The sequence below is a fragment of the Poecilia reticulata genome, linkage group LG21, assembly GCF_000633615.1.
Source record: "Poecilia reticulata strain Guanapo linkage group LG21, Guppy_female_1.0+MT, whole genome shotgun sequence".
In the NCBI taxonomy this organism is placed as follows: domain Eukaryota; kingdom Metazoa; phylum Chordata; class Actinopteri; order Cyprinodontiformes; family Poeciliidae; genus Poecilia; species Poecilia reticulata.
This window is the reverse complement of record NC_024351.1, coordinates 18,090,101-18,103,542: the sequence shown is the minus strand read 5'-3', so window position 1 is coordinate 18,103,542 and position 13,442 is coordinate 18,090,101. Positions and strand designations below refer to the sequence as shown.

General features: G+C 38.3%; 1 protein-coding gene across 1 annotated transcript in view; it reads right to left on the bottom strand.

Annotated features, from left to right (window-relative positions):
* The window catches only part of phip (PHIP subunit of CUL4-Ring ligase complex), a 43,288-nt gene extending 34,901 nt beyond the window's left edge, over positions 1-8,387 (bottom strand). Inside the window, 8 exon segments of the mRNA XM_017302227.1 lie at positions 1,739-1,899; positions 2,953-3,051; positions 3,263-3,413; positions 7,718-7,777; positions 7,931-7,960; positions 8,046-8,120; positions 8,122-8,138; positions 8,221-8,387. Coding sequence (XP_017157716.1) covers positions 1,739-1,899; positions 2,953-3,051; positions 3,263-3,413; positions 7,718-7,777; positions 7,931-7,960; positions 8,046-8,120; positions 8,122-8,138; positions 8,221-8,260 — 633 coding nt within the window. The 5' untranslated portion in view covers positions 8,261-8,387.
* Positions 8,388-13,442: the final 5,055 nt, after the last annotated feature.

Genomic DNA, 13,442 nt, shown 5'->3' with positions numbered 1-13,442 from the left:
AAAAAGGTGGGTAGCTAAAATCACGATACCCTCAGTGTGTATCCCTCTGAAAAATGAACCCATTTAAATAAAGAAATCCCTCCATGGGTGATACCACGATAGAGAGTGTTCATTTTATAGCGTTAACACCGGAGCTGTAAGTGGTCCGGTATGAAACAGGGTGATAGAGCAACACAGCACTTTTAAATTGTAATAATCAGAATGCAGAAATTGCTTCCATTGTTTTAAAAGGTTTATGTCAGTCTGTCTTTTCCCCATCGATACCCTTCCCGACCGTCCTGCACCTTAGGGGCTTAAAAAAAAAAAAAAAAAAACGAGCACATTGCGCAAAACTCTAAAAGGAAAAGCGTGACATAAAACGGAGCGAAGAACTAGATGTGAATTATGTCATAAAAACACAGAATCCGACGCTGAACAGTGAAAAAAATCAACACATGATGTGAAACACATGACGATTAGGTGGCGCAGCAGGTGATGAGTAAAGATTACTGATGGTCAATAAACAATAAAATAAATGTAGCAACAGGACATAGCAATAAACCAAGAGAGGATAATATTAATCAAAGGAAACTAAATGGAAATGAATGAAGAACAAATTGCAAGAATAAACTAAGAAACTAAAGTAAATAYAGAGRWATAAACTGGTATGGCAAGACCTTTCGAGCAATAATTAATACAGAGGACAGAATGGCAAGAATAAACAGACACTATTTCCAGATAAAAGGTAAAATAATATTGTTGAAGTGCCATGGGTTTGTTGAGACCATATCTAGTACTGAGAATAAATATATCTTACAGACCATAAAAGTAAAGAACTGATCACTTATTTATGTTTTTAATTAGATTTGATATATTTATTTCTTCAATATTATTTTTCATGTCAGTGTTAATGTCATGAGGCTGATGACTCCATGACACTTTCAATTTGACTCATTAGGATTTGATTAAGAACCAGATTTGTTCTGTGTCATTTCTGTCCAGTAAAACTATTAATCTATAAATCAATAGACAGGTCTATATAAAGATATAATCCATGTTTCTGTCTCATATTTGTTTGGCATTAAAAGGACCTGGAACTTTTGTTTTTCCACTGAAAGCTCTGGTTTGAACAATAAATGYCATGTTGGTGAAATTTTATGGATGATACTCTGATGTCCCATTCTCCTGAAGGCAGCACAGAGCTGCACCACCAGAAAGCAACAGAAACAGTGAAGAGAAGAAGAGCTATGATTAATGTATTTACAGTTATATCCATATTTTAATGTTGCAGAGCTCAGTTGTTTAGAAATAGATCAAAGAGTTTAAACTGGCATGTTGTACATTTTTATCTGGTCATTTTGTGTAATATTTAACAACTAGAAAATGGCAAAGAATAAGAATATTTTTCCACTCTGATTGGCTGCTGTTAGGCCTACCAATTTTAAGTTGAATGTCCACTCATTGCATTTTTTGTAGACACCTGTGAAAATAATTTCTATTCCCATGACTTTTTTGTTCTCTGGGAAATTATTTTTGATGATAAATACAGAAACAAGTATAAAAATCAAAACATCTACAATAGTGATAGTTATATTAATAATAAAATAATAGTCAGTGCAAAGTAGTTAACAAATTCTTTGGTGGGGGGCGGTGAGGGACCTGGATAAAGGCTAAGGGGGCGCTGGCCCGAAAAAGGTTGAGAAACACTAATCTACCAGCACCGCCAAATGCAAAAAAAGAAAGAAAACAGCCTTCTTACTGTGAAGATGCGGCGACCCGTCCTGTCGAAGGTCACGCAGTACACAGACGACAGGTGTCCCAGGATCCTCTTGTGCATCTTCATGTGTTGGTAAACGGCTGTGGGAACCAGCTGACGGAGGCGGTAGGAGCCGTTCAGTCGACGGCTGTAGCTCGTCTCCACTTGATGGGCAGAGAAAAATCAAGAGAATCAGTACCAAACTCGAAGAGAAAATAGCTGAGGAGTGAGCTAGAGAGGGACCAGTCAGGTTTGTCCTGATCGATAACAAATTCTGGGTTCTTCGAGGTCTGAGTGGCAAATAAATCCAAAGTAAAGTTGAGCGTTTACGAGAAGATCCCAATTCACAGTCAGCTGATTTTTATCATAGTAAAACAAGTGCGTCAAAGTGAATGCTGTTGGTTAGAAATTTAAGGAATATGGAAAAAATACAATTGTTTCAGTAAGTTCAGGGAAAAATTGCCTGATATGTGACAGATTGATTGGTGCAGCTATTAGTGTCAAAGTATGTCAGGGTTTTAAAAAGTTTGGGTTTCAAAACTACAAAATAAGGTTTCCTAAAGCCGACTGGTGACAGGCGACACAAGGGGCCTGAAAGAAAGCAGCTAGACTTTTCATTTTACAAAGAATACCAACTCAACTCCAGAGCTGTGACTAACGAATATTTTAGTCATTGATTAGTCTGACGATTAATCAGGAAAAAAATTGGCACATTCTACAGATTTTTCTTAAACCACTTAAGCCTTTTTACACTTAGAAATACATTAAAGATGCAAATAAACAAAGAATACAATTCCTTTTTAAAATAAGAAAATAAACATCTCAGTAGGTTGAATGCAGTTTGTTTATCAGTTTGTTTCCTTTAAATAAACTGAAACAGGTGAAGCTAAACTATGCCAATGGAGGAGTTTTAGGCAAAATGTGCTTAGCCTGTATTTTAGTACTAAGCACAAAATATAGGCTTTGATTAGCCTATCAAAGCCTATATTTGATTAGTGTGTCCTTATGAAAAATAACAACAAACAAATTATTAAAACTACAATACTCAATTATACTTTTGCAGCAGTAAAAATAATAGCTGTTTTTTCTGTTTTAAATTTAATAAATGGATCAAATGTTGGTGTACATACAGCGACGTAGTGTAGTTTTATCATACTGTGACGAACCCATCCAAGCTCGCGCATGTTCAAGATAAAAAACATAATTATAATTCATACCAATATTGGGTGGACTCCCATAAATAACAGGAGGCTCTGGGGGTCTTCCACAGTGTAGTGCTGCCAACGCCGAACCTTTCCACACAACATGTTTGCAGCCTGGAAAAAAATAGAAAGCAGAAACAGTCATGTTTTAAAGATCGTTGTGCGGCACACCTTTAGCTTGGTCTGGATGTATTTAAGCCCTCCATCTTTTGACACTTTCTGATTTAGTTCCCAAAGGTTTCCATGACAGCATGCACATGTATAACGTATATCCACCGGCTTGTGTCGATGTTAAAAGCAGCTCATGCATTGTTCATCCACTTACTGTTGCTGGTGCGCAGGAGGTTCTGCCTGCCGGCCCCCAGCAGGCTGGTGAGTCCCGGCACGCTGGCGGGGACCTCCCTCTCCAGCAGCGGACAAACTCTGGAGCAAACCTGCAGCAGGTGGTCTGGAGCGACATGTCTGTACAGCTTCACCTGAACACAAGCGTTCAATCAGCGACCATCGCGATCAAGACAGCAGAGAAAAAAACCTGAGCTCTCTCACCCTGCTAAAGCATCGTTAGCTTTCTGCTAACGACGCAGAAAGCTAAATTTGATACAGTTCCACTCATTAGAACAAGCTTTAAAATACAAATATTCAGTCAATAAAACTGAATTTGAGTTGTTTTAACTTCATGCAGTCTGTGCTATATGAAAAATTGATGACTGGTTTACCCAAGGGAAAAAAAAACTCAAGTTTGAGATTTCAGCTTTTTTTTAATAGAGAGCAACTGCATAAAGAAGGAAGTGTGCGTGCAGGCAGGTATGATTATTTTCTCATCCGACTGGCGTCCGTACTTTTCCATAACTCTCACACCGTTCAGCTAATTTGAAACATACTGAGCATTTACTGAGATGTAATTGGGTCGTTTATATTCTGGCAAACTCACTTTAGTAGCATTTCATAGAAAAAAATACTGTTCTGTAAATCCAGGCTAAAAAAGTCAGTGAGTGAGAACCTCATTACAGCTGGTTTCTACTGGATGACATTCAGCTTTAAGCTCATCGCACCATTTTACGCTTCCGGCTTAAATGATGAAGCTGTCGACTTATTTTGTGTAACTCTTGATTGAGCATTTCCATCCTTGTTTCGTATTTCCATGTATGGTGTTTGAAAAAAGTGAGCATCAGTGGATGTGAATTGCACATTTTCTGACATAAGGCATTGGTTAGTTAGTGGCATCAAAGCACATCAAGATTTCAACTAGTTAAGACTCTAAAACATTTGTTTATCATCTATTTGCATAGTTTTAAGTCCAGACAGTTAAAACTCAAGACAAAACAAGGCACAATATTGAGTTTATGAGAACAAGACCTTTACTCTTTCTTTTCCCAATCTCTTTAATCTCTTCAGTACATTTATGCTACATTTAGACATCCAGCCATTGGTTGTTATAGTGATGTTTTCTGTCTCCTTCAGCGTCTGAACAACTTGCGGTGCTTAAATGTTGTTTTGATCTTATCTGTCACTCTGACGCCATTTATCATTATGGAAACCCAGAATGATGCCAAACAACTTAAGAGTAGTCGAAGCATCATCTATAACAAGACAGCAGTCACCTCAACGAGAAATACTGTAATATTACTAGACCATGAAGTACACTAGATTCATATTTATATATTTATTCAATATACATTTATAGAAATCACATATGCAGGCTGGAATCGAACCTACAACATCCTGATTGCAAGTCAACTACTCTACCCACTGAGGCACAGCAGACAGGCCACAGTCGCACGTCTGTAAAGCAGCAAATGTGCCAGTACAAGGTTGTTATTATATAAGTGTTGCTTGTGCAGAAGATAAACATGACATATTTTTGAAAAACAGACATAACTCTACTTATTGGGAATTAATTTTATGTTGTGGCTTAACCTCATAGATTAAAAAATAAATAAATACATGTTATAGATACATCTTAATATAGTCTTGTATTGTTTTCTGGCACAAAAAAAAAAACTGTTGCTCTTTTCTCGTAAATCAAAGGTAATTGGATCACGTTACAAGTTTTTGTGTTAAAACTCAGGTATTTTAACTCAAGATTTTAATACCGTGAGAATCTCACCGTGTGTAAGCAGGTCATTCATAATGTGCCGGCACATATCAAAAACGCTGAAACAATATTTTGGGCAGTCGTGAGTCTGAACTTAAACCAAAAAGGACAAAACTGGAAGCCAAACTGACATGTTTAGAGTTTGTACTGATAACTGGAAATTTATATCTAATAACTTATGATAAGCAACATCCAGCAACATAAGGTCAAAAAGCAAAAGGTTTCCTTTTTCAAAAAGACTTAGCATCTCTAAGGCTTTCCCCAGAAACAAACAGGACGAGGCTAACAAAGACAGCTAACGGCTGACCATATTCCTAATAAATTACATTCTCTCTCAAAATGCTCAATAGGAGAAGCACACGGTCTAAAATGTCACATAGCTAATGCTCAACAGCCGAGAGTAAGGGGGTTGGTGCTTGGGGGGGAGTGGCACACAACATAACCATGAGGCAGAAAACAGAAAAAAAAAAACAGCCTGTTATAAACACAGTGTGTCACTGATTCCACTGACACATGGGGGACTCTCTCGCATGGCCTACTTCTGAAGAAACACACATGCCTGGATGACTCAAAGAGCATGCAACACACGGCGGGATTAAAGGGAGGAAAATAAAAGCCTGGTGTTCATTTAAGGAGACAAGATTCTGTGATAAAACATCCAAAAACAATTAATTCACACTGCACGTCTCAGCTGGTTAAATAAGCTCACTGTTACACATTTACTCCTAGAAAACACACTCGTTTGCTTAATTTCTTTATCTAATCCGCAACCATAACTTATTCCCCACGACACACACACGCACACACACACATACAGATACCCTTTAATTGCTTTCAACATCCTTGATGGCGCTGAGACGTGATCAGTGTTGCCAAGCGCATATCAGAGCCCGTCTCAGGCTGATCTAATAACGGCCCATAAAAACACACACACACACACACACGTCCTCATATACATAAGTGAAAGATGTGCAAAAACAACTGGCTCCATTTTCCTTCAGAACACACCCCCGGCCACGACTGCACCAACACTGAACACATGTGGTCCCTCACACCCACTGCAACTTCTCTATTTTTTTTTATTCTTTATATCTTACACCTCCTTGCGTAACAATGAAAATGTGAAATTACAAATAAATACATATGTAGCTTCTAATTCCAGTTTAAATTACTTGGTCTGAAATTAAGCGAACATTAAAGGATTACATTTTTAAATAAATCAATAATTCAATTGATCAGCTACTAATAAGGTAACAAAATATTTCTTTTTTTTTTCTCAAAAATACAACGTTTCAAAAACGCTATGAATCTGTTTAATTTACATGGAAGATGGAAATAATCAAAAATCTAATTAATCCCCCCCTTCAATTAATTAGCCATAATTAATATTGTTAATCACAACAATATCAATGAGGGGTATGCGTTTACTCTTCATCGCTGCCCAACCCCCCTCCCCCCCCCTTTCTTTGATAGAGAGGCAGAACACCGAGATTTGAAACGCCCCACGATCCGCTTTCCGTTTTTTTGGTCGAATAATTAAAACCGCGTCCGCAGGATTTTTGTTCTTAAATACTCTACACACAACAGTGGATGTTACACACAATAGACCGGTGAGCTTGGCTGAAGAAGGGAGGAAGAGGAGGAGGCGGTGGAGGAGGGGGAGGAACGGAGAGACAAGCAGGAAGAGCGAGAAAAAGAAACGCAGCCAGGCAGAAGAAGCGCGCCGTCAATTATTTTCTTTAAACATCCAAGATTCGTTTCTGTCGTAATTCGCAGCGATTCGCCTGTCGATCTCTACACGCACGTTTTCGTAAATGCGAGGAAAGACACCCGCAAACCAGTGTGTATATTTCTTTCCTTTAAATGTGTCACATTCAATTAGAAAATATTAATATTAAAATAAAAACAATTAAAATGGCAACAACAAAAAAATGAGTCGACTACTTCACTTCACGCGGGCGAGCTAAGACGTAAATATGCACGCGATAACAAATGGTCTCCACGCCCCCGTGCGTAAATAAGCGCGTATAACCGTTTGTTTACATGACAATTAGCCTTTAAATTAATAGCTCTAATAGAACATATCAGCAAAAAAGTTACCTCTCATCTTCACATGAGCTGATCTGCTTCCTTTCTTGAGCTCCAACTTGCTATCCAAGTTCCCCTATAAACAACTCCTTCCCCCAGAATGCCTCCACGCCGAGCAGGGAGCTCCAACAGAGCAGCTTTGCTAAACTCTGCTGTTTATATCTCCCCTCTCTTTAAAAAAAAAAAAAAAAAAAAAGTCATCTTTTCCAACTCTTGCCCCATGCACACAAATGTTGGTTCTTTGCAGGACACGAGCGCCTCCATCTCTCCCAGGCTTGTGGCGCAGGGAGTCCCTCCTCCTGATCCTGGCGCTCCCACACCACACAGCCCTCGTGACGTATCAACATTTCGCACACTATTTTCCAACAACTATTTAAACCTTTTGGACCTGCGTGACACCGAACCCGCACACCGGGCTGCACATGGGGTCGGCATTCGACCCGGTCGGTGCTGCAAAACAACCCCCCAACCAGGAGCCAGCTCGCCCCGAGAGTGCTTTAGGGTTCTTTCTTTGCCACCTGATTTAAAAATTGCGGGAAATTCAATTTTTATTTTGCTCTCTAAAAACTTTTTCCCTCGGTTATAGAGCAGACTTACCAAATTTTTGTACGTCCCGGGGTGCTCCTGCCCTGTCCAGTCCAGCCTTCTGGGTAGCAGCTAAAATAGAGAAATAGTGTGGAGTGTGACCACCCAGTTCATAAATGTGTGGAGTGATGTTTTAAAACGCTAAATGATAATTCAGAGAGAAAAGGCAACATCACACAGTACAGTGCAGAGAGAAGCATCTCTCTCGTAGTGCTGACTGCTTACCTCCTTCTCCTCCACCTCCCTTATCAGGGTCTGAAAATAGGATAAAAACGCAAAATTACACCTCATGACAATTTTGGATATGTTCTAAATTAACCTAAAATGCAAAAACACCAACCTCGGCGGCTTTCTGGCACGGTCCAGCCTCTAGAAACCGGGCTATTAGGAAGTACAGTTCTGGTACGGTTGGAGGGGGAGAAGAGGACGGGAGCTGCGTTAGAAGAGGGCACCGAGGAAAATTTTGGGGGCTATTAAAACAGCCGTGACACACTCTTCGTTCTCACTTTACTCACCAGAAGTCAACTGCGCGATGTGTGTACTGTCTGAAGCCATTTTGGGTGTTGTTTGCCAGGGCAGCGCCAGAGCTTGTGTGCTGGGTCTAGGTGGCTGCCCTGTAGCTGTCACTGTTTATCCACCAGGAAGAGGCTGCCTCCATTCAGCCTCGCTCGAACATAGTCCCGCCTGCGTTAATATTCATCCGCGGAGCGTCAGCTAGTGCGCGCCGTACGACTCGCTGCGCTGGATAACGTTCTTCAGATGTTGGCGACGAGTGGCTAAAATATAATTATGTTAACAGCTGCTTCTGATGAATTTTATTTTCCGTTTGTTTGTATTATTTTGTTTATTTGTATTAATCCCCCCTCCCCCTCAACGAAAATGGCGGAACCACACAAACAAGTGCGTCTCACTCGGTCTCTGTAGAGTGGAGCTAGAAATGGCAGCCTGCTAAAGCAGAGGACACATTGCTGTAGTTTAGCTGTTACGACGAAATGAGTCTGTATTTACCACATTTTACAACAAAAAAAAGTATTACACAGTTGTAATTTAACAGAGGACGCAGGGAGCGTTGCGTAATTTCTATGACATTGTTTAACAGAATTTGTTGAATATCACGGCTCCCGTGTCCGTGAAGTATTTACAACCGTTGTATCTAACTGTGTACATTGTTTTTAGCTCTGCAAACGTGTGAATACGCGTGTTTTTACTTCGCTCGTTGTTGCCGTCTTGTATAACACGACGTTGTAACACACCCACTCTGTGCCGTTTGGTGGGGAAGTCGTCCATTTCTCTTCCAAATATTGCTAGGCAGTAAAATGGGGGGAAGGGATGGAAAAGGGGAATGCAGCTTAATGAATGAAACCCCGTGAGTTACAGCAATTTAATAACAATAGAGACTGAAGGCTGACCATCAAGGAAGATTCACAAGAAAACACACGCCGCAGGATGACTTACAGATAAGAAAAAGAAACAACAGTTAGTTTAAGCTACTTTTTGCATCATTTGCCCCAAAGTTTTATTTAGGAATAATGCTAAAACAAGCATCATCTTTTTTTTTTTCAGTGTCCATACTAATGTTTTCTGTGTGATTGTGCAAACTTGGGAATGTAACAACCAAAAAGATCAGCACACAACATGGAATTAAAAGCATGTCTCACAAAAGTTAAAAGGCAGCCTGGAGTTTCGGGTTGATTTTAGTAGTATCACACATTGAAAGTGCTTTTTGAAAGAACAAAAAAGACCTAGCTTTGAACGGACTTTTACTGGGCCAGTCTCACACACGAGTATGCCTTGAAACCATCCACTGTTCTACTTTTGCCCCCTATTTTGCTTCATTTATCTTCTCCTTGATCCCCTTAGTCGAAGAAAATCATCCCCAGAGCAGCATGCTGCCATCACTGTGTATCAAAGTGTGTCTGTTTCATTTTCGGCCTCGTCTGTCCACCCATTATCTTCCACCCATTTTGCTGTGTCCCTCACACGGCTTGTGGCAAACGACCAACACAACTTCTCATGACTTTCATCTTGTCGTTCTTTCATAAAGGCCACATTAGTGGAGTGGATGAGTAATTCTTCTCAGGCGACCTCCGCGTCATGTACGCACACAAAGACGGCTAACGCTTAGTGCACACGCAGCAAGGTAAATCTTCCTTAACTTTGTCTTATTACGAACAACACTTAAACTTAACTGCATCCATAAAATGTATAATATTTTGATTTAAAAAAATTATAATTGTAGTTATATTCATGTGTTTACTTAAAGCAAAACCAGCCAGGAGTGTTGTAATGTTCTCCCAACCTGAAAACGCAACAAAAACAAATAATCTTTTTATGTTTTTTAAGATGATAAAGTAAGCAAACCAGAAAAAATGTGTTGCTCCTTTTGCCCGTTTGTTTCAACCGTTTTGTTTTTTTTCATGCTGTAGAAAAGTAAAAAAAAAAAAGCAATTTTCTTTCAACAGACTAGATTTCCCACAATAAATAGCTTTTTAGTGTTCAGTGTTCAACCCCTTGATAATAGCTCCCGACATAACAATTTTATATTTACTAAAGCAAGGATTTATTCAAACATGATTTGGAAAACAAAAAACCATTACAGGTTTGTTTTGTTACGTTTTTACACCTACATGTTAAAAATTCAGCTAATTTTAAAAACAAACCAAGATTACCAAAATAAATGCAAAATGCAGATTTGAAATAATTTGTTCTTTTATGGAGGGGTAAAGCAATCCAAAACAACAGCTGAAAATATAATTAACTCTTGTTTTTAAACCACATTTTTTTGTACTTTTTTTTTCACCCAAACCTGATTAGTGTAGCCCTTGAAGAATCAAGAAATTACACACACACACACACACACACACACAAAAAAAAAACACACACCTTGTTTGACATCATGAAGTGGGCTAAAATATGGCAAAAACAAAAACATTGCATTACGATTGAAAGTAAACCAAGAACAGAACAAATGATTGTTACCCAGAACTCCTGATGTCAGTTCTCACCAGCACAGATAAGCCCAAAATTACCCCCGGCAGATTTAAAGATATTTTCTTTTAACCAAAATATTTGCCCGTCATAGAAAACGAGACGGGCATCGCTCAAAAGAAAATGAAACAAGCAGTGTCCGTTAAATGCTACTAATAAAGAAAATCCATCTTTTAAAAAATAAAAATACCTTTCATACTCTTTCCAGCAGAACTGAAAAGTTTCTGCATTTTTCCACATGGATTTTGATAATTGAACTTTGGTGAGGACCTCCAAGTCTCTGAGGTTGGAATGGCTACCTTCCATCACCCTAATCTTTATTTCTCTTCACAGATTCTCTATCAAGGTAGAACTCTATCATATGACTTCAAATCAGAAGAAACGTGTTGTTGAAAGGATTGTAAACTTACATTTTTTAGCATTAGGATTTGAAATGAATAACTATTTTATCGCCGTAGCATTTTATCAACTTTGAAAAATGGATGGGGGGAAAATAATCTGCCATTAATTCAAATACATTTATTCAACAGAGAGAAAAAAACCCCTCTGTTAATAAATAATTACATTCAACAAAGTCACAAATGGTACTTTTTCTTGAAGCCTTATGAATCCCTTTCACATACAAGCTGCTGAAGCATTTTTAATCCATTTCTAACTTAATTTGTCATTTCTAATTAGTAATCTTTACTTGAAAATATCTTAATATCTCTATTAGCAGGATAGTTTTCCAAAACTCTTATTCAAACTAAGTTATATTAGAAATAAAGCATGAAATTATGTTTTTGTAATTATGACTTTATTAGATTTTTTATTTTTTACATTAGTAAATGTGCTCGCAATTTTGTCTGTATTATGTCTTTTATGCTGCTTTTTTTGTTTGTTTTTTTCTTTTTTGTGGGGGTGTGGGGGGCATTGGGCTGCAAATGATGTGCATTTTAAAATCAAAATTATTATTTCTTTTCTCTCCATAAATATAGAGCATATATAGGCATTTCCTCTCATCTAAAGAGGAATCAAATGCAATTTGTAAATATGTAGCCACACAGCAGAGCAGTTTTACACAGATTAGTAGAACTAAAAAGTTGTCTCATTGAGATTTTTCAAATCTAGATACATTTTATTTAATAAGAGCGTGCTAAAAATAAAAAAAGAAAGAAAGAAAAGAATACCAGTTAGGTTGCTGACCTATGGAGTGACACGGCCACAAGGAGGCAACCTCACTCTGATCCACCCAGCATGTCACGGCCAAAACAGAGGAATCAGAGGTTATAATTTATTTTACAAACAGGCAGACATTTTAGGAGCAAATAGAAACTGAATGCGCTGTTGTTAACGTATATCGAAAGACCTTGTTAAGACACTAAACCTGCTGTATTTGTTTCTAATGTTGATTGTTTTAGCAATTCTGTAGTTTCCACAGTTTTTACTACAGCTTACTAGAGTGAACAAAATGCTGCAGGGAGTTTAAATCCCATCAGTTCGTCCCTTTGTGTTGAGGATTCATAAACACAACACAAATAAAAAAGTTTGTATTCTGTCTTCATGTAGATGCTACAATGGAAAACCTTGAATTTGGTCAATCACCACAGGTGTTTGATGTAGATGGAGACTTGTTATTTTTAATTGGGACAAAATGATCACAGACAAAGTGAAATCTTCTTACAGTAGAAAACATTGGCTTCGACACAAAGTACTCGTCTTTGAGTAGCCACTTTCTTGCGAGGATCAGTGACTTCTACCCAAAAGCAAACTTTGCGGCACCGAAAATCTAATTTTAACTAATTTAACAAACTCGGCTAAAGAAATACGGCAGGTTTTTACTGACCAGAATTGACTAAATTGCACTTTTTCAAACTGATACATAGAAAATTTCTAAAATCACTTTCAATTAGGCACATCTTTCAAGTTGTGGACATCCATTTCTAGCAACAACTTTGACTACTTTGTTTAACTAAAGTGTTCAACAGAAAATGTTTTATTGACTCTCAACTCCTTTTGACTTGACGATTTTGACCCATGCAAGGAAACGTTTGGACCCTCCTGGTTTATGGTTTTGAACGACTGGTCAAATGAAAAGGCCGAACGGTTTCACTGGTCCCACCACTCCTACAAATGCTGACCTTTCACGTCCTGACACAGCAGTTGTATTTAACACTGCCACGTGCCCCTGGCGACCTCCCACACACACACACACGCAAAGGTGTAAACACACACACACACGCACACACACACACGCAGCGCTTTAAAAAGTACTTCTAAACCTGGACGCATTGAAGCGGCGCTCGGGAATGCTAACCGTTTGTCAAAATAAAGCCAAAAATAAGAAGCTGCAGGGAAGACTTGTAACAGAAGGTGTTCTGTTTAAGGTGACACCAAAAAATTGAACTTTTTTGGGGGGCAAAATATAAAAAAGCCACATTGGAAAACTGCAGCGCATTTTCCTAAACCACTGGTCTGCAACCCTAAGAGCCATTTCTGCCCAACAAAACTTATTTTAGAGCCACAAAAGTAACATGACTCTTCAAAACAAGATAGCTTGACTTTGTAATACCTACAATATGAGATATGTTTGTATCTTTAAATTATAGAACAAAAATATATTGTTTCAGAGTTAATACATTTCTTTCAAATTTTATAGAAAAAGTACAGTTTGCAACAGACCGATAGAAGAGTATTTTTATTTTTTTTACACTGTTAGTGTCGTTCTCTGTGTAAATGTTATGCTTAGATTGGTTGCTGATGCTTAGGC